Source organism: Netta rufina (assembly GCF_964035555.1).
Source record: "Netta rufina genome assembly, chromosome: 2".
Classification (NCBI taxonomy): Eukaryota; Metazoa; Chordata; class Aves; order Anseriformes; family Anatidae; genus Netta; species Netta rufina.
Window position 1 is genome coordinate 35646782 of NC_140124.1, and position 21648 is coordinate 35668429.

General features: G+C 53.3%; 1 protein-coding gene across 1 annotated transcript; it reads left to right on the forward strand.

Moving 5' to 3' along the window:
- Nucleotides 1–12174: 12174 nt before the first annotated feature.
- Nucleotides 12175–15584, forward strand: EVX1 (even-skipped homeobox 1; the record flags this gene model as incomplete). Its single annotated transcript, XM_084306949.1, has 3 exons — nt 12175–12610; nt 14124–14374; nt 15054–15584. The coding sequence occupies 3 exons, from the start codon at nt 12175–12177 to the stop codon at nt 15582–15584; spliced, it is 1218 nt and encodes a 405-aa protein (XP_084163075.1).
- Nucleotides 15585–21648: the final 6064 nt, after the last annotated feature.

Here is a 21648-nt window from a genome sequence, read left to right on the forward strand (position 1 = left end):
CTAATTAATGTGTTCCAGCAGTGGTTTCTATAAAGCTATTTTCCATTTCATTGCAATGGACTAAGAGGTGCTGTATCCATCAGTTGTGCTGTCATACCTGCGAGGTGGTAACTTGCAGCTGAACACATCATCATTGCTGAAGTTGCCTGTCAGGCGCACTGAGGGTGACCTGGTCTTCCCTGCTCAGATGAGGCCTCCTTGATTTCAAAGGAAATTACTTTCAACACCTTGTATCCAATCTCTGTGCAGAACTGAAGTGCCCTGAGTTGTGGTTTGATCTGGAAATCTACATGGAGACTTACAGGAGCCCTTTACTTCATCTGAGTTTAATTTGGTTACATTTAGTTCAGGTGAACTTGGTGCAAACCAACACAAGACACTCATGCTGAACTAGGAAGCTATTAAAAGGATTACACTATGCTAATGAACATCTACTATTAAGATAGGATCTGAGTTTAAAACACAATGGCCCTCCCTGAGCACCTCCATACATGAACATTCTTGTTCTGAACAAGATCCTGTGTTCTTCCTTATCTCCATTGCAAACCTGGGTTTGTCGAACCAGGAAATTCACCTGGGCTGAGATGGGGTGTGGATCCGAGGTGGAGCAGCAAGTCCTGCATGGACATTCATAAACATTTCCGTGTATGAACAAGTCTTTAGCCTCCAGTCACAGACTTCATCAAGAACAGCTCTGTATGTTGAGCTCTATCACCAAAGCTCTACAGATTACATAGCACAAAGTATTTTGTGAACCTGCCTGGTACATGGGTCAGATTTGCAGTTCACCTCTGCTGTGTGTTAGGTAGCCACCTGAAAGTTAGCACTCTGCTGTCATTTTGTACATGTATGTGACCCACTGAAAGGTGTCAGCTCAATGCAATTGTCCACCACTGTTTTGACAGTGAGGTATCATGGTAATTGCTTTCATTAACTTCTCCTGTACAAAGGGTGTGCAAAGCCCTCCAGACAGGAGGCAGAGAGAGAAGGAAGATGTATTCCTTTAATTGTCTCATCTGAGGTGCATCTAAAGGTGAGTACTTGCACACAGGAAACCCCAGTTCTTGGGTGTTGGTAGGATTGCTGCTCCTTAGGAAGGTTTTCATGAGTAAGCATGAAGGCTTGATGCCACGGAAAATACAGTCTATAGGCAGCACATCTGCCATTCATATAAAGTTGGTGCCTTTTGCATTGGAGCAAGAAGCCACAGGCGTTTGGCTGAAGGGCTCCACCTTTCCCCCAGCCAGCTTTTCCTGCTCTTTTGGGGTATGGTTTTCCTGCCTGGAGATTTCCTACCCAGCTCTTTGTTTAAAGTCCAAGTGCCCATCATGTGGGAGGATCACTGGTCTCCCTGCAGGGCTTGGAAGACACTGCATTTTCATCCTCAACTCATACATGTGTACCGGTTTCAGAAGTGAGGAGCTGGCTTCTGCTTTAGACTGCTTTCACTGAGAGACATGCAGATCTCCTTTTATCTGTCAGAAGGAGACCCGTGTGTTGCCTTCTTTGGCATTTACCCCATGGAGCTCTCCTGCAGAGCCATTTCTTGTGGGGGAGGTAGAGACAGGCTCTCTCTAAAGGTTGTGCGATCATCAGGCAAATACTTGGCAAACACACAGCTTAGGAGGAGTGAGGAGAGTGTAATAACATCCCTGTATGGAGAGACGAGCTGAGAATTCCCCTCTACGCAAAGAGCTATCAGGTTTAGGACATTACTTTCCTTATTCCTGTCATCATCACCACTCGCATTTGTTTCTCTTGAGCTGGTGATGACTGGATTGGGCCCTAACCTTCTGAAAACTCAGACCCTTTGGCTCTCCCAGCAGCTGCTCTTCCACTGTCCAATTTTCATGCTGATGTATCCATTTGATTTTCATCCTAATCCACATGAAGTTCGTATTTCTTAGCGCTGGGAGAGTGTTGACCCAGCAGGCACCAGAGTGGTTATTATGTGGGATTAATGCATCTGCCATACAAAGATTCTTTCAAGACTGTTCGATTTTGGGGTGTTCGGGGATTTTTATTTTTATTTTTATATATATATTTCATTTTACAGTATGCACTTTAAGAAATTTTAACCCATCTTTAGGCATGACTTTTTGTGTGCACATGTGTGCATGTGAATGTGTGCCTAGCCCCCTAACATGGGTGCGATCAGTTAAGGAGTTGGTTTACAAACCCACATTTCCAAAGCACTAGATCTTGCACGGATCTGGCATGGAAAGCTCAGAAAGCAGCCAGAAATCAAGTCCTCTCCACTCCCGCCCTTTTTATTTCTGTGAATGAGTATGTAAGAGACCTATAAATCCAAAACTGTGCAGGCGTGGAGGAAATCATAAGAGTCAGCCTGGTGATATTACCGCGGGGAGCTGTGAAATCACCGAGGATTTATACAAGCACACACAGCGATGTTGTCATTAAAAATAAAAAAAATGAAATGGGAGGATGGCTGTTTTGCCCTGTGCTGCGTGTGGCGGCCACTTCGGACACATGGTTTCAGTACGTCCCCTGGGAGACGCCAGTGTGAGGGCAGAAAGTTTTCCAGCCCCACCACTCCTTTGGAAATCAGCCCTTCCCGGGGCAGTTTAAGCAAACCGGTGCTGGTTTGGCATCTTTGGCATTTGGGGAAGGGCTCGCAGGGGAGGGAGGTCATTCCTGTTGCTACAGCCAGAGCCACCAGTCACCAAGGCCAGCCCCTGGCCAGCCTCAGGAGGATCTGAACCGTCTCACTGTCTCTGCTGGAGGGTGAAATAATAACCCCGACGCAATTAATGATGTCCCATCTACCGCGAAGTCGGGCGTCGTCCCTGCCGCTGCCCCAGGAGAGGATGCTCAGCCCACGCCGCCCGGAGCTCCCTGCTGCTCGATAGGGTTGGGCGGCTGAGTTGATCTCCCCCGTGTCAAATCCACGCGTGTTCAGTCACCCACGACGGGGCGAACCGCCAGCTCCCACTGTGCTCGCTCCCTCCCCCGCTGGGAGGCAGTTTGGCAGCACACACTCCCGGCTTTATCCCATCCCCAGTGCCTCCCTTGCACCCAGCCCGAGTGCCAGGAAACGTTCCCCTTTTCACAACGCATTATCCCGCTCCTCTCCGCTTTGTGAGGGCTCTGTTTTATGGTATTTATTTATTTATTTCGCGAGAAACACGCCGATGCCAGAGGATGGTTTGGGTTTTTGCCTAAGAACCGCAGTGACTGCAACTAAACATATTTGGAAGCAGAACTAAGCCGATCAGATTGCTTTTTTTTTTTTTTTTTTTTTTTTTTTTCTTTTTTCTCTCCACGGAGTGCTTCTTTGCGAGAAGGGAAACGGGAGCAAGCAGAGAGGGTATCCCCGTTGAGCGGACTTCATGCATCTCCAGGGCCCGGCAACCTGCTGCCACGCAAAATAAAAGGAAAATGTGTTTAAAGCATTCGTGCCTCCGCTCTCGTTTTCTTTTATCCGGGTCTCCCAAAAACCTAGCTCCGGCCCCCACCACCTCCCGGCCTCGGGTCGGCCCCAGCGGGTTCGGGGCCGCTGCTCCCCAAACGCTGTGGGGCCGAACGCCGCGGTCCTCTTCTAGGGGAAAGGGGCGGAAGGAGCATGGGGAAAACCCTCAAATGTAAAAATTTCCCAGTTTTCCCTACGGGACCATCTTGCCATGCTGATGCCAGGGGGAGGAAGCCAATCCGGTAAGGTCGTTGGTGTTTCCTACCCAGCGTTAGCTGGGGATAACCAGAAATATGACAAGAAGGGCGTACCCCCACACCCAGCGAGAAAAGAGCAGCACATGGCATGCGTTCTACACGCTTTGATTTTATTTTTTATTTTTTTTTAAGCTGCTGGTTGGCAGCCAGACTAAAAGCATTCAAAACGGGCGCTGTGGACTGCAAATGAAAAACTCCTACAGGCTGCCGCATACCCACGGTGGGAGGCATGTACTGGCGCATCGATGTAGTCTTTCCGGATCTCAGCAGCTTTGTCGGAACTGCGTTTTAACGGGGGAATAAGAGCGGGAAGAACATGTCTACGTGCGTACATGCCATAAATATGCGCATGTGTATGTTCGTGTATATATACATATATATATACACACAAGGTGTGGTATATGGCACAGACCACAGATCTAAGAGGAGAGCGCATATCGCGTGTCAGAGGAAGATGATGAAGCCGATTAAAGCATGGGGGCATGTTTACTCCGATGTGTTCATGCTCCGCACATCCACACCCGTGGCCGCCCGTGGGAAATGTTCATTTCTCGGACCCACCGACAGCAGCAGAAGCAGAGGGAAGAGCGGCGGGGAAAAACGGGGGTGGCTGCGGCCAAACCTTAGCCATGTTCCTCCACTTTCCCCGGGGGCCGCCCCAGCAGGACTTTTCTGAGTTCAAACGTAGCCTGCAACAGCCAGTTCTCCCCCCTGACGTGTTTCCAGGCGTTTATGCACGGGGCAAAATGTTCTCGACCTAGACGGGCGGTTATGATGCTGATGCTGGTGTCAACTCTGAAAAGACCAGCGACTTACTCCCGGGCTGCGCAGCCGTGCCCCGGGGGGAAGGCGTCGGGAGGTGCCGGTGGCACCCAGCCTCTGGGGGGGCGCCGCCCAGGTGTCTCCTGCCCTGCCCCACGGCACGGAGGCGGTGCGCACCGGCACCGGGGGCGGGAGCCGCCGGAGGTGCTGCCCGCCCGGCCTGCTCCTGGGAAAAAGGCTTCCCTGGCACAGGAAAAAAAAAAAAAAAAAAAAAAGAGAGAGAGGGCGAGCGGGCTGGCTTGGCTCCTTTCATCTCTGCGGCCCATCAGCAGTGGGGGGCGCAAGAAGACAGCAGTTAGTGTAGGGCCGCCGTGATCACAGCCGGGGACCGCCGGCCGGGAGGGAGGGAGGAGGTGGGATGCTGCAATTGGCGCTGCGGGGAGGAGGGATGCGGTGGTGGACGGGGAGGGAGCGGGGAGCCAGGAGCAGGGCCGAGCTGGCCGGGGGAGGCAGGGCTCCTGTCCTCGGCCAGACCCCCCCAGCCCCGGGGGTGGGCTGTGTTCCCTCCTCGTCTCTTTTGGGGGTGCCTGGGACTTGGGGATTAGCTCCTGGGAGATGAGTCTTGAAAGGCGTGTGCGCCAAGCCAGCAAAAAACAGAGCCATCCGCCATGGGAAAAGCGTTGCAGGGAAGCCCAGGAGCACACAGCCAACCCCATCTCTGTGCCACGGCTTCCCTCCAGCACAGGCTACCTGCTGCAGCCTTCGTGTCGTTCTAGCCGTGCCCTGCGCAGTACTGCCCTGCCTGAGAAACAGCCACTCGCCTTTCTCTGCCAGGGTTTCCTAGTATGTGCTCATTTCCTTTTTGAGAAACAGCAAATAACCAGGCACTCGGGCTTTGCTTCTAACATAATCTTTTCTCACGCCCATTTTCAGGCAGCAAAACAGGCCACTGCATGAACATGCCCTGATTCCTCTCCCCATGCAATACCGATACACCCCCCGTCTCCAGCAGAAATGTGATGGTCTCCCCACAGGCTGGTATCCCCATCACCACGGTCTGGCCAGTCCCAGGCTCAGTGGGGAGGCTGATTTCTCCTCTCCAGCCCCACCTGGAAATCAGGAGGCCTGAAAGACAGAAGAGCATGGACATGCTGTGTAGCCCCAGGGGCAAGGGTGGCCAGGTGGGTGTGCACCTGGGTGCAATACTGCACTGCTGGTAAATGTGTCCCAACTCTCAGAATTTCCTGTTTGTTCCTAGGCTGAACTCAGTGCCCGCTGGCAGAAGCACGTGACTAACTGTGGCAGTTTTCTACAACTTTGCTTTTGCCCTAATTTTTATCTCCCAGGCCCAATAATCTTCTGAGCCGTGATGTGCATGATGTGCCTAGAGGTGAACTCTGAGAGTGCAAAGGGCAAGTATGGGCCATGGGAGAAGGACCCTCAGCACAGTTCATCCATGCTGCCATTATCACTGGTTGCACATACCTTGCTGCTCCACACTGACCTGGGCTATGAGTTGCCCCCAACCTTGTCCAGGGGGCCACAGGTTGCCCAGACATGGAGAAGACAAGTGGTGACCAGACATCAACACCCAGGAAGCAAGATCTGGACATTTCTGCATCAAGCAAGAGTGCTGAAGCTCTTGGCCACTGCTCAGTGAGGTGGAGTGGACATTTCGGTTTTCCAGACAGACACAGCCTGTGGATGTGCTGCTCCCAAGGGGAATGCATATACATGTCAGGTCAAACATAAACTAGGCACCCACACCTGCTGATAGGATGCACCACTGTAATTGATGATGTCATCTCAGCCTGGCTAGCCAAAGTTTTTTGAAGGTGGGACTGGAGGTTAAGGGGTTAACTTTTGACTCTTGATCGTAAAAATTGGGTCAAACTTTCTGTCAAAGTGGCCCCAGGGTATATAACTGAGATTTTTTTTTTTTTTTCTTCTCTGTGTTTGCTTTGGGGAAAAATTGAATGAGGCAGAGATGGACAAAAACTAAACAAGGCTTCTGCCTCAGCCCAACAACCAACCTCAGTGTGGATTGAGGGAATTTGCCATTAAAATGGCTGGTCTAGTTGGTTGGGACTCCTCTCCTCTCCTCTTTTTATTGCACACACAACTTTCCATTCCTCCTTCCCCAAATGAAGTGTCTTTACACGCATCTATAGCTTGTTCCCATGGGGTCATATCTGCTCCTTTTTGAACCAAAGGGAGAACTCCCCTTCATCACAAGAGGCGTGCAGCTGGGTCTCTGGGGGAATACACCAGCTACTGGCACTTCAGGAAATGCATGAACCTTCGATAGCGAGAGATCCCTCAGCACTTCAGAGGAACCTTCCGTGGGGATTTCTCACTCTCTTCCTGGGGAAGAACAGGGTCCCCAGCATCCAGTATATGAGCTGGGACATTGGCAGCCATTCTCTTTGGGCTGAGCAGACGGGGATTCAGCTTCCACCTCTCAGGCTCAATCCCCAGAGCTCTGAACCACACCTACACACCTCTCCCCATTGCTCTGTTAAAACAGCATCAGCCCAGCCAGAATAGCCCCGGCCGAGCAGAATCGGGCCCAAAGCCGCCCCTGCGGCTGGGAAGCGAAGGGCTGCAAGAGGGCGCAGACAGCCCCGGCTCCGACCATGCGCATGGGATGACACCGTGCGTTGCAAACGCCCCTCGTTTCGGCCATTTCCTTCCGGGAAGGGCCGGCACGGAGCCCCCCGACAGCCCTCCGGTGTCCCCCGACAGCGGCGGGGGTAGAAGCAAAGAGGGGTGGATGCAGGAGGGAAGCACAAAGAGAGCACCCCCCGCCCGGAACAGAGTGCTAAATGTAGTGACAGGCTGCGTGTTTGCCTCTGGCATTCCTGCGGGTTGCTCTCGGTGGGGATACATCCCCCTGAAAGGGTTTTAGGGCATTTCTAGGCAGTCGTGGGGTTGCCCCTTTGCAGCTCTGGTTACCCAGAGCTTCTGCCTGCTTCTGCAAGTGATGCTGAGGCGCGCCAGGTCACCGGCACCCGACCCCGGGGGGACGAGAAGATGCACGGCATGGGGAGGTGCGGACTGATCTCTCGTTAAATTTCATTAAAAAAAAAAAAAAAAAAAAAAAAAGATAATAAAAAGCCTCGTCACGGGTCCCACTGAATGACTGTCGCTTTTCATTTACCTGTGCCTTCCGCCGAATTAAATTCCCACCATAAATATTATTCTGCTTTCAAATCAGCGAGTTTGCCACGCAGATCGTGTTTTTACAGCTCACGGTAACATTAAAAGGATGCCGCAGTTTTATGGCTCTCGACGAGTCTGGAAGCGATAGCAATTGAAATCGAAAGCCCAGATTCCTGCACGATTTACTCACTGCCACCAGTAAGGCAGCAGATCTAGTTTCCACGGGCAAACTTGTCCTGAATGACCCAGGAGCAGGATCGTGCCCTTTTTTTTTTTTTTTTTTTTTTTTTTTTCACGTTTTGATCTAACAAGCTAAAACTCTCCAGAGCCTTCTGTGGTGGCAGAGAAGTGCTGCTTCCGGCAGGCAGCAGGTAAAGAAAAATTAAGAACAGGCAGATGCCCTCCGCAGAGCTGCTGGAATCCTATATAGAGAGCTACCCAGAGGCAGAACCGTGTCCCGGGTCGGGTCCTGTAAATACCATTACATGCTCCCCCAGGCACATCCCACTCGCAGGTCTGTCCTCTCTCTCCTCCACGCCACTTACGTGTTGTGTGCTGTCACTGTATCAACTTGTCCTTACACCCCAGAATAATGCGCCTATTATTCTCTTCCTTCCAAAGCTTCCACCTCTAACCGTGTCGTAAAAAATAGCCTTAATAAAACAGTGATAATTACGCCATTATTGTTAACACTCCCCATTAAAATTTAAAAAATAGGCTTTCTGGTTTTGTCACCCATTTGCACCGCATATCAGGGGTTTTTCGGCACTATTTCGTTCCATGGCATGTCAGAACTTTCTTCCTCTTTTAAAGATGACGGGACTTGGTTTTTAGAGCAACTGAAGGCGCACCATGAGTCCACAGTCGTAATGGGACGGTATCGGTCAAAAGTTATTGACACCCCGATGAGCGGCGAAGGAAAATAAATATCCCGCGGCTAAGAAGTGTGGGATGTGTTTTTCCTTCTCCAGAAGTAACTCTTTCAAGGGACACGTCTGATTTATGAGTATGTCACTCTAGCAATGTTTTAATGCCCCACTCTAATTTCCTTGTTTTGGGAAGGGAGTGTGTTTCGTTTGCTTTTTGTATACCGGGCACCTCTGAGCAGCGGTCAAGCTGCAGTCGGTGTCTTAGCCTTTTGAACGCAGTCGCCCCGCTCTCGCCTCGGCCGTATATCAGCAAGAAGAGCTGTAAAGTCGGAGGAATAAATCAGTCTGAAAAGTTTTGAGGATAGTTATGACATCCTGACTGTGACCAACCGAGCGAGGGAGACTTAATAGGTTTTAAATCTCGGTCTGGACAAGACAGGGAAAAAAAAAAAAAAAAAAAGAAAGAAAAAAAAAGAAAACCCCATAGAGATACACTTTCCAATCTGCCTGGAAATTAATCCCAAATGAGGGAGTCTCCTTCCAAATCGGACTTGACAGATCTGTGGGAAACACTAGACAGAAGGCAGAGCTCCGGAGCCTGCATTCCCGGTGCAGCAGCCCCGCGCCCGCCGCGGCAGGGACGGCCCCGGGGACGTGGCAGGGGCTATCGCGGCCGCGCATCCTCCTCGGGGACGTGAAAATAAAGGCAATGAAGGAAACCCTCTGCGCATCCCATCCAAACGGATCCCAACGTTTTGGGTCCAACAGAGCCCTTTTTTTGTTGGTGTTGTTTTTCCTTGGACTCCACTCGGGCCTTAACTCTGTGTGTATTCTTGGCAACGAGCTCGGCGTGTACGTGTGTGGGTGTGTGTCTGTGTGCGTGTGTGCTTTCTCCAGCCTTTTGCTGAGCCAGACCGCCCGTGGCAATGGCCAGCATCTCGGGCACAACAAAACCTCCCACCCGCGCTGTACCACGGGTGGCATCCCGGTGGGAACGGATTAATAAACGGGTGAGGAAGGAGGCAGCAGTGGATCGTAAACGAAAATGATAAAACTTGTGGGGATCGGCCAGCGTAACCCACCGGGACCGTCCCGCGGGCTTCAGACTGCAAGAGTCGGGATTTCCCTCAAACTTCCCGGCTGTCACGTTCATGACAGCTCGGGGATCGCTCCCTCGCACTCTGCATTCGGCTCCCCGTTACTGTTTTGTTTAGAAACAGACATGAACGTCCCTTCCTTGCTGCCCCCCAACTCTTAGTTAACGGGGAATTAACCTCCATCCGCCACAGGCACCTCCAGCCTCCTTCGGCACGGCTACCTGGCCGAGCTGGGAAGGAGCCTGGAGGAGAACAGTCCTGGGGGACCGGGGCTGACCCGGGCCTCGAGGGAGGCGAAACCTTCCCCCACCCACCCCCGAAGGTGACAGGGACACGAAACGGTCCCGCAGCGAAGCGCAGCGATGACGCCGGGAGTCGTGGGAAGCGGACACCAGAGAAGGCACAGCACTGCCCGAGCAGCCGCGTCCCGCCTTGCCCGGCTCGGCACGGCTCGGCACGGCTCGGTACGGCTCGGCACGGCGTGGCACGGCTCCGCGCTGCCCCGCATTCCTCCGCCCTGCTCCACGCCACGGGAGCAGGAGCGCTGCGGCACCAGGCAAGCGGCGGGGACGGGTTGCTTAATCCGTCCATCCGTCCGTCCGTCCGTCCGTCCATCCATCCATCCATCCATCCATCCATCCACCGCCTGCTCCCCTAGCAGCCGGGCCTCATCCTGCACCCTTCCTCTGCTCGCAATGCCGGAGGAGCGGAGCTTGGCTGCGGCGGGTCCTCAGTCGGGGCAGGAAGGGCACACACACGCGGGTCTAGAGGCTAGCAAGGGAAAGAAAGGAAAGGAAATTTAACGATGGGTTGTCAAAAAATAGTCAAGTTTGCGAGCAGCGCACGCATCACTCGTGTGATGAAAAGCAGCGCGGTCAGGAGCGTGGTGTGTGCATGGGGTGTGTGTGCATGTAAACAAGCATGCGTGTCACGCAAGTGGCATGAGAGATGGGTGACTCTAGCCCTGTAAAAATTCCTGTTTTATCCCCCTGAAATTAGCATGCTTATCGCTGGGAGCACATCTTAATCCGCGGATCGGGCAGACCCGGAATCCTGCTTGCTTTTTGTTTGTTTGTTTGTTCGTTTGCCTCCCTGCATCGTGACCGTCTTGCTCACAGGGCTCTACAGAAAATCCCAGCGTGTTTCCTATTGCTCTGCCTGTTCCCCACCAAAGCAACGTCACCTCAAATATGCCAGTAAATTCCTTACCGGGTTGGAAACGCAATTGGTTGAATGTTTTCTGTAACCCGACTAGCCAATAACACTCCTAGAAAAAATTTAGAACAACCTAGTTACGACAGATGGTGAAAATGACTTGACACTACATGTGTGAGTCAATATTAACTCGAGAGGAGATACTTGCCGCACTCATTAGAAATACCAAAATACACCAAGGAGTCTACATGTGCGGCTGTATCTACGGTGCGAGGTCCCTTCTTTTCAGACAAGTGCTGTCCAAATGGTTGCCCTTGTCATTTCTCTTTTAGCAACATCTGCTAGCGAGCATAAGCTCTGGCCTTGATAACTTGAATTTCTCCGAGTCTGGGTTATTCTTGGCAGACCTTCTTCTTGCAGTTTTCCCTCCTGAAAGCAGATAATAATTTATGCAAAACAATTAATTAAAAAGAAGAAAGGGGAGGAGACAGAAAAACCCTCTTAAAAGCGCAAGAATCATCGAACGAATGAAAACCGTGAAGGAAGAAATAAGAGTAAATGGCAAATATCAGATAGCCAGAACAACTGCAGTTAGGAAAAGCGAAGTCGTTTTTATCTTTTCAGCTGTAAAACGCAATAATTTTTAAACCGCATTCTCAGATTTTAAACTATCGTTTAAACACGAATCAATAAAAAGCAATAACGATTATCCGAACAGGCAGCGATACTGAATCAAAACAAGCAGTCAAGGCTATTTCTACGTGCGAATGACAGTAGCGCATTTCCTTATCCTCCAGTTTGCAAAGGATTCCTAAAGCCTTATATATGCAGTTATGCGGAAGCTGATTGCCAGCAATAAATAATGCATCGAAGGAAGAGGCTTGAGTGCGTATCTTCTCACTTCCAGGGCGCAGCTAGGGATCTTCGCCTCAATTTTACATCAAGGCTGTGGCTTAAAGCAATCAAAAGGCTAGTTAATTGTCAAGCAAGGCTTCCCCCTGCGGAACTCTAACCGCATGTTACAACCTCTTTGCAGCTCAGCTCCATATGCATCTCTTTTTCACACTTCCCTCTCCATCTCGGGCTCCTACACCTGGTGCATCACGCATTTAGCCCATTAGCTCCGGCTCTTCCTTTCATCTTCCCCATGGCAGACGTTTCTATTTATCCACTGGCAATCAATGTGTGGCGTCACCAGTGGTACTGTAATGACGACTGCACCATTGAGGATGACAGCTTAGAAAGAAGAGGGCAATGGTGATCCCTCCCAGAGCAGCACAGCACAGTGGAGCGCTCGCATCACAAGGTCACCCTATCTCACCGCCGGCTCCTCTGCATTGGCAGGAGAGGGTTGCCGGGTTTGCACAAGGCTGGGGCGGGAGCGGGAGGGAGGGGGGGACGAGATCTGGACTTGTTTCCCCCCTCCCTTAAGCGAAGCCACAATGGAAACCAGGAAGGAGATGGTGATGTTTCTGGAAGGGACACAACTTGGCGCTCTAGTTGGCAAGAGGGTGCCTAATTTGTCCGAAACAGTGGGGAGCCCCGCACAAGAGCCGCAGGAGAAGATGATCCATCGGAACTGCCTCAGCCCCAGACCTGGCCCCTTGTCGTCCCGGGAGAGAGGAGGAGGAGGAGGAGGTGGCGGAGGAGAAGACGAAGAGGAGGTGGAGGTGCTGCCGGGGACAGGGACGGTGCCGGAGAGCCGCTCGGCGGCGGCAGCACTGCTTTCGGCCGGACAGCAGCCCCCCGCCCCGGAGCCCCCCTCCAGCAAAGGGCAGCAGAGCAGCTCGGACACCGAGTCGGATTTCTATGAGGAAATCGAGGTGAGCTGCACCCCGGACTGCGCCACGGGGAGCGCCGAGTACCAGCACAGCAAAGGTACCCAACTCCTTCCCATGCCTCCAGCCCCCTCCCGCTCCCGGCCGGGGGGCAGCACTCGGGGGGCGGGGGGCTGCCGGAGGGGGGCTGCCCCCGGCCAGCTGAGCAAGCGGCAAGCGAAGTCGGGTCGGGGGAGCGGGGGAGATGCCCTTGGCTGCTCGGTTCCTCGGCCCCCTCTGCTCCCTGACGAGGGGAGGCAGGCTGGGGAGGCAGAGGACACGACACCAGGCAGCCCCCGCGTCCCTGGAGGGGAGCCAGGCTTCCCGGCGCTCATGCATCAGGTCTGCAGCTTGTCCTGCAGGACCCCCTTTGGCCAAGGACCCCCCACTCCCGATCCTTTTTTATTTATTTATTTTATTCTTCCCCACTGCCTGGACAGTGCATGCTCCAGGAAATCCCTTCCGATCCTCCCCACCGGCGGGGTTTTGAGTGTGAAGGGGGTAAGAGGGGGGGCGAGGGGGAGCAAGATCAAACGGGTTTTCTGGCCAAGAGCTGTTTGTGGTTTTGCAGGGTGAAATGTGCCCGGGCGAGTGCGGAAGCGCCCGTAAAGACCGTAAAATCGCTCGTCGACTCCTGCCTGCCCGAAGTGCGGCAGCGAAGTCCTTGTTTGCATGTTGGGTTTAAAAAAAAAAAAAAAAAAAAAAAAAAGGAGAGGTCCAAATTACCTTGTCACTTCTATGTCTCGGTGGCGCCAGCTCGGAAATGGTCCCAATGAATTAATTGCCTTTGGTCTCGGGCACAATGAGGGAGAGTTGCATTTGAAAGCAAACGCAGCGGCCAGGCCCCTTTTCCCCCTGCCCCCACTCCTTATTCCCACCTTCCCATCCCGGCTGAGCCCCCCCACCCCCCTCCCCAGCCCTACAACAATCCGCTTTTCCCCCCTCCCCATTCCTCCATCACTTCAAGAAGAAGCCGGGAAGCACGGAGAGCGCTGTCTGCCCTCTCCCGTCCCTTAGAGGCTTGTTGAAAATATCCCAGGCTTCGGAGGCTGAGCGAGGAGTCCCCGAGGCCTGACCTCCCCCCGCCCCAGGAGGGAGCAGGGTCGCTGCCTGCCGGCTGCTCTGCTCCTGGCCCCTTGCTGGGCTGCAGGAAGGGGCGGCGGAGCCCCGCGATGGGCACACCTGCCTTTCCCAGCCGCTCGGGGTCGGGGGATGCTGCGGCGGTGCGGAGAGCAAGCGGGGCATCCTAGCGGGCACTGCCAGGGAGGGGTGTGCGTGTGTTGGTGGTGTATTATAATTATTATTATTTTGGGGGAGTGGGTGGGGGTAGCCTTCCAGCCACGGTGAACGAACACCAGCTCAGTCCTATACTCGTGCTTCATCCCCTTCTCCCTGCCCCCTGGGATGTCTCCCTAGCATCCTCACCACACCGGGGCGGGCGATAGGAAAAGAGGCAAAATAGATGGGGAGGCGTGCGGGGGGAGAAGGGAGCTCGACGCGGAGGCGGGCGGGGAGCATCCCTCCTCGTCCGCCCGCCTCCGAGCGTGTGTCCCCGCTCCGGGCTCCCCACGCAGGGCCGTGCTCCGAGGCGCTGGCCGGCAGCCCCAGCGGCGGGGGGGATCACCCCAAGGGCAGCGGAGGCAGCGGCGGCTCCCAGGGCTCGCTGGCCTGCAGCGCCAGCGACCAGATGCGCCGCTACCGCACCGCCTTCACCCGCGAGCAGATCGCCCGGCTGGAGAAGGAGTTTTACCGGGAGAACTACGTGTCCAGGCCCCGGAGATGCGAGCTGGCGGCTGCTCTAAATCTGCCAGAAACCACCATCAAGGTACACGCAGCTCGGACATGTTTCCAATTAGCACGATATAAATCTATACGGCCAAACTTCCTTGCAAAACTCGGGGAAGCACTTCGCCAGCACAACCCTCCCTCATCTCTTCCCCCCCCCCAACCCTCCCTCCCCGCTCCGCTCCCGCCCCTTTCCTGGCCCTGCCCGCACCCTGCAGCAATGCGGGAGAGGGGACGCGGCTCCCGGAGCCATCCCAGCCAGCACCGCTAATCCGGCCTCTCCCTGCCAGATTATTTTTAATCCTCCCTTCAGGCCAGTCCAAAACTCCCTCGGCTCTTGTGGGAGGGAAGAGGGAGCCAGCAGCGGCTCCGTTTCTCGTTCCTCCCCGCTCTGCTTTGCCTCGTCCATAAATAAAATCCCATCATAATAAAAAAAAAAACAAAAAAAAACACGCCAATAATCCCAGGTAATCCCGTCTGCAGGACGGTAGCGAGCAGGCAAAGGGGTCGGGATTGCCCTGAGTTCACTCGGCAGAGCCGCAGTGGGGGGGGGAGAGGGGGAAGGAAAAGCAGCGCCCCAAAGGGCTGCTCCGGTGGCTCTGTCCCCAGATGTACATGGGCAGGAAGGGTCCCCCCGCCGGGGGGACGGTGCCTCTCGGCGGGGGCTCTGCGGGTGCGGGGGCTGCGGGTGACGGCTGTGGCCTCCCCTCTCTCGGCAGGTGTGGTTCCAGAACCGCAGGATGAAGGACAAGCGGCAGCGCCTGGCCATGACCTGGCCGCACCCGGCGGACCCGGCGTTTTACACCTACATGATGAGCCACGCGGCGGCCACGGGCAACCTGCCCTACCCCTTCCCGTCCCACCTGCCCCTGCCCTACTACTCCCACATGGGCATCGGGGCCACCTCGGCCTCCGCCGCCACCCCGTTCAGCACCCCCCTGAGGCCGCTGGACACCTTTCGGGTGCTCTCGCACCCCTACCCGAGACCAGAACTGCTCTGCGCCTTCAGGCACCCCTCTCTCTACCCTGCCCCGAGCCATGGACTCAGCAGCGCCGGGGGCAACCCCTGCTCCTGCCTGGCTTGCCACGGCAGCCAGTCCAACGGGCTGGCACAGAGACCCTCCGGCTCAGACTTTACCTGTTCGGCCACGACCAGGACTGACTCTTTCCTCACTTTCACGCCCTCTGTGCTGAGCAAAGCGACCTCGGTTTCCATGGACCAGCGGGAAGAAGTACCTTTAACAAGATAAGCCTTCGTCTCAGGGTTGTTAAAAATTCGCCCCTTTCCTGGGCGCGCTGCGACTTAATGTACCTACATCCGATGCTTATTTAATCGTGTTCTCTCCCCAGAAGTGGACACCTATGGAAAGAAGAAAAAAAAAAAAAAAGACTAAAAAATAGCTCGGTCTTGAAAGGATTTACATTCCAAGGGGTGGGGTGGGGAAGAAGAAAAGAAACGGCTAGTGATTTATCTCAAAGAAGGATTTTAGGCACGGAAGAGAAACAACACCAAGCCGAACGAAACACATTTCAGTAACTAAGAAATGAGCTGGGACTTTCTTTTCAATTGACGGACTTCCTATCGGGGGCTGGGACTTCTGCAGGTCACGGCAACGAACCTTATGCACAAACCTACGAGATTGAGAAGGAAAATCTGAAATACTTGAAAGAAACATTGTCTTGATAACGAAATGGCTTGTGCGCATGAAGAAAGCAAAGATGTAATCTCTCAGAGTGTTCAGAAAATAAAAACAACGAGCAAAGAGCAAAACCAAAAGGTTTCAGGATTGCAACTCAACAGTATTATCCAGTTATTTCTATAGCGAAAAAACAATGCTTTACCATAAAGAAAAAACGGACATTCTGTACATTGCTATCGTGGTTTAATTGCATTCTTTACTCTCCCTTGTCTCCTCCTTCGTTTTGAGCAGAAATCCAGCAGTACATCTCCTCTTTCATCCCAACTTTTGTTTTTAAGAGGCAGACTAGAATTGGCAGGGAAAAATACGAGCTCCCGCTTCTTCATGGGTCAGAGCTATTTGTCCTTTAAATAACAATGTCCTATTATCAGTCGCTGAAATGTGCACACACCGATGAAATTAGCAAGTGATGTATATGTAAGGAGGGTTTTTGAATATCGAATGTATAATGCTCTGTGAGCAGAGACCCCGTGCCAAACGCTAACAAGCCGCCAAGGGAAGAGATTAGGTGACAGGGAGCAGAACTCCTTCAGACAATCACTAGTCTGTAAATTGGAGCAAAGGCGATTTCCCTTCCTTTGTACTTCAGCCTTCAGTTCTCTCATTGGCTTTTCTTTGCTGCCTTTTTTTTTTTATTATTCTTTATTATTTTTATTTAATTCGAGTGTTGGGTTTTGTGTGTCCTTCCCCACCCCTACTCTTTGCATTTGTATGTGTCCTTCACACTGGTCTCTCTTCCTTCTCGAGGAGGATTTCTTTCACAAAGCCCCCCGCCCCCCGCCTTCCCCTTCAGGTATTTCGGAAGGAGGTAGCATCAGTGCTTTTGCTTGGATTTCTATCAGCCTAAAATTTAGAAAACAAACACGGACACCGGACTGGGTGGCAGTTTCTTCCAAACCCGAAATTGTTTGATTCTATTTTTAAATAGCCCAAAGACTACACTCCCATAATTTGTTACCGTGTTGGAATAAGATACACTAACAGCAACAATAACACCACCACCGACTATAATAACAGACACATTTTAACAACATATCACCCACATTTTTATTGTGCTTGTTTAAGAAGAAGAAAAAAAAAAAAAAAGAGTAAAAGTGTTGCTTAAGCCGAATTTCACCTTCGTGCGGTTTCTAATAGTTACAGTTCAACAAGCAGGAAAATAAATGCTGGACAGAACAAAGACGTGTTGACACCTCCGCTATCTACTTTGTGTTAAATTGCTGAGGACCCTCTGGTTTATTGTCACACTAGAGACTTTTTGTCCTTAGGACAGGGAGCAAAGAGCAGCGTTTCCCTGCAGCGGATGGAAAGCGGGGAAGAGACGCGGGCGTGCCAGGATACATTTTTCCAATCAAAATTTGTTTATTAGAGCTGTTTTTAAAAACGGATCCAAAGTCACCATCTTTAAATCATTAAGGGCAGATTGTTCCTCCCTCTCTGAAGGAGATGTCCTCATGGACATGGAAACTGATGGCCCTTTTTGGACACTCACAAACAGACTCTCCTCCCCCCACCCCCGGAAATAACAATTGTAAACAGAGTCCAAGGGCAGAGCTAAACAAAATCCTGGCTTTGCAGGCGCCTTTTCCCCCTTTACTTTATCTTTTAGCAGGCACGAGAAGAAGCAGCCCGGTAAAACAGGAGCTAAGCAACGACTGCCCGATACAGCCCCCCTGGCGTCGCCGTGGAAAGGCGGCTTTGGAGAGGTGGGGAGCAGCTGGATGCTGCGGGGTAAAAGCGGGGGCTCCAAGGTGGCACTGCCTCCACCCCCGAAAGCACCTGCTGGGGTCGCAGGGCAGGATCCGGCCAAGGCTGCTGCCCAGGGCAGCGGGGCGGCGGGAGTAAGGACCGCGGCGTTTCTTCGCCAAATGCCCCGGGCTGCAAAACGCTATGGGCTAGGGCGCAGGGCTGTATAGGGAGAGATCCACGCAGATATACGTTTATCCATATATATATATGTGAGATGGGCGTGCGAGGCGGCGGCTGCAGCCCTCCTGCCCGCAGCCCGGGCTGGCGGTGCCTTCGGGCGCACGGCAGAGATTGCCTGCGACAGGTAAATGGGCTCCGGGTCGCAGTAATGCCGAGAGTATTTTCAGTTAATAGGGGAGGGAAAATGAGGTGTCTGGAGCGATATTGGAAAGTACAAGATCGATGATCCGTCCTCGTGTCCAATCAGCAGCCTTTAATTGACTGTATTTTCTAGGTAATTGAGCCGCTGTGCTCCTAAATTGAAGTGGAAGATATAACAATACATCTCGCCGGGAGGAATTACTCATTACTTCATAATGAAATTTTCCTTTTGCTGCGTGGGGCCGCTGCCGTTAACGCCTTCGCCGCCGGCGGGGATGTCCGCGGCCCCACGCAGGGCGACGGCTCCGGGCACGCGTGGGCCATGGCCGGGGGGGGACGACGACGACACGGGGCACCCGATGTACAAGGGCTCTGCCTGGGTCCCCTCGGGTCCCCCTCGCCTGTCCCTGGCCAGGGCCGAGCCCCTCGGAGGGCGCTGGGCGGTGGCGGCCGGGCGCAGCCCCCCGGGATGCTCCCACCCCGGGGGGCTCGGGGTACCCCGTGCGCCGCCTGGGCTCCTCTTCGCAGCCAGCCCGGTTGAGCTCCAAAAGGCCTTCCCCGCCTTGTTAGCGTTTGATTGATTGCCTTATTAAAGCGTGTTCTTGTAAGTGTGACCGAGCTGATTGCACTGCATATGTTTGGGATAATGCTCATTTTAAACAACTGAATAATAATAATACTAATAAAAAAAAGGACCAGAAGAGGAAGAAGATGAGCTCTAGAGAGCGGGTTAAGCCTAAACGATCCCGGGGAGCGGTGTTGTAACTCGCGCATTAAATTGCTCCGTTACCATCAAATCACTCAGCCCTTTTCGGCTCTACTCAGACCATCTTTGTTGTGCTTTATGTCACCTTCTGTGCCATTAAGTGAGATAGCGCCGAGACTACCGCTTACTTCCCCGTCTCAGGCTATACGTTTTTATTAAGGCTGTATGATTAAACTGGATCGGATCTGCTTTCCCAGCACGATTCTTTACTCCAGCGCCCAAATCATTAGAAAATCGGCTCTCCATATTTCACATTTTCTGCTCGGTTGTTAGGTCGTTTTCCAGCACCTGCAGCAAGGCGTGCGGCTCCTTTAGCTTTTGGCTTGTATATCTCCAGGATCCTTTTGTTTCCTATTATTCTCCCGCTCGCCTGCCTACTTAATTTTACTACCGAGTTTAGCCCCTGAAAACACTCTCCGCCATATGGCACCCCAAGGCCCGCTGTCCTGCCCCTTACAATAGTGTCACCCGGGGGTAAAGCCACCGCCAGGACGACTTGGAGTCTCTACAGCACGAGTGGCTTCATCCAGGCGCATCAGGTTCCTGCACGGGTGTACGGGGGAGGGAAGCGGCTCCCAAATCCTTCATCCCCGAGCCCCCCCGTTTGTTGCCCGCTCCCTGCAGCTCGCCTTGCTGTGTCTTTTGCAAGGGTCGCGTCCCGCTCCGCACCCGAGTGCTGAGCGCAGGGCGAGTGCGGGGAGGGTCCCGCGAAGGGCTGCGGTTCGGGCAGACCATGGTTAGGGCAGGTCCCTGTCTTTGCCAACTTTTTTCTTCTCTTTCTCTCACTTCAAACAAACAAACAAACAAACCAACAAATAAATCACCATAACACACCTCCCCCCCCCCTTTTTTTTAATCATTTAAACTGAGTATGCCTACAACCAGGCACAAAGCTCAGGTTTACTCTAATATTAAAAATAATAATAATAAAAAATAAACAAATAACGCCCCCCACACACAACATTTTAAAGAATCACCATCGGTGTATTTCATGTACATTTATGTACACACAAAGCAAACGGGCAAAGCGATTTTCCCCGCTGCCCTCTCTGCGAAGAAGTGACTGGGACTTCTTGAGAGACAGAAATTGCCACTTAAGAACATCACATGAAAGTATTAAGTAATTATTTAAAACAAGGCTGTTTAGAAAAATATTTGTATTTATTGCAGCTGCTCGATTGGCCTCGTTAAAGCTGGAGAGCATTTAAATTGTGTTACAGTCTCATTTAAATCCAGTTTCGTTCCAGCAGGCTGCAGAGCCTGAATAGAACCAATCACTCCATAATGATGATGAATGAGAAATTAATTCAGATACAAGCAAGACAATTTAGGCCTTCATCTGTTTAAATAGCCTTCCAAGATTATTCGCAATTGCAGGTCACAGTTTTAATCAATTGTCCAATCTTGTGAAAGTCATATCCTTGCATCTTCATCGAGATTATTTATAGCGCGGCGAAGCCCTGTGAAAGGTATACGCTCTTAACAGGAACAATTACTTAAAGGGAAGCGTTCGCAAAATGAAAAACAAATGCCTCTGTGGGCAGTAAATGATCAAATGCCTCCTCGCTCTCCCGACACATCCTTCCCTGCTCGGGGGGAGGGAGGGCACTGCAGGTAGGGCGACAAGGGGACAATTGCCCCGGTCCCCCTACAGCCGCGTCGGTCGGCAGCTCCGAGGAGAACCCATCCCTCAGGGCCCCCCCGGACCCCCCCGAGGGCGATGCCTGCCGTAGGTGCCCGCAGCCCTTGGTGGGGAGCAGCCTTCAGCCAGCCCCGGGATGCCAGCCCCGGTGGCGGCGTGGACCGGCGTTTTTTTGCTGTGAAGTTGAAGCAGGCCGTTTGGGGAAGTCGGGAGGGATGCTGCGCTTCTCGAAGGGGACCTGGCAAGCAGGGAGGAGGACGGCTTTACTCGTCGGTGCCCCTTCTCCGAGCACAGCCCTATTTACAGGCGGCCCTAAAACCCCTCGCCCCCCAGGCGTTGCCTGGAAGGGCCGCTTCGGGCTCCTGCCCAGGCTCGGAGAAACACCTGCTGCCCCAAAAAGCTCAGCCAAAGGGAAGGCAGCACGAAGGGGTGCCTAGGTAAGGGCAGCACCCGACCCCATGCCTCTTTTCCCCGGCAGCCTGTGCGTGGGAACCTCCGCCACGCGTGGGCACCGTGGGTCCCCCGACCCCGTTTGATTGCTGCAGCAGCCTCCTAAATTTGGTCGCACAGAGGGGTGGTCGCGCTGCCCACGGAGAGGTGGGGGTCCCGGGTGGGAGGGTGCAAGGGGGGATGTGACACGTCCTGCCGGGGAGCCCCGGGGGTGTGGTTTTCCCGCACCTCGTCTCAAAGCTGGGGGCTGGGGAAGGGCTGGGGGGTTTGGGGCGCACCCACCCGTGGGCACCGCCTGGATTTTGGGCACGGGGATGGGCACGTGTGTCCGTGTCCCTGCTCCCGACACGGGAGCCCGAAGCAGCGCTGGTGTCTAAAACAAAAGCCTGCCGGCAGGACCCCTGAAGCTCCGAGGAGCCAATCTCAGCAGCGGACTTTGATGTATTGCTGTCCAATTAGTGCCTTTAATTGGTGTCCTCTGGGACTGGCAACCCGGGAGCGGGGACGGCAAGCGCTCTCTCAGCAAGCCCTGCCCGCCTGCAAGGCAACAAATAGATAACCCGGCTGGGGGGCATGGATCCTGAACCCCCCGAGCAGCCCATCGGCCGCTTGCAAACCTTCCCACGGGGCTGGATGCCCACGGACACAGGGTGCCCACAGACACGGGGTGCCCACGGACACGGGGT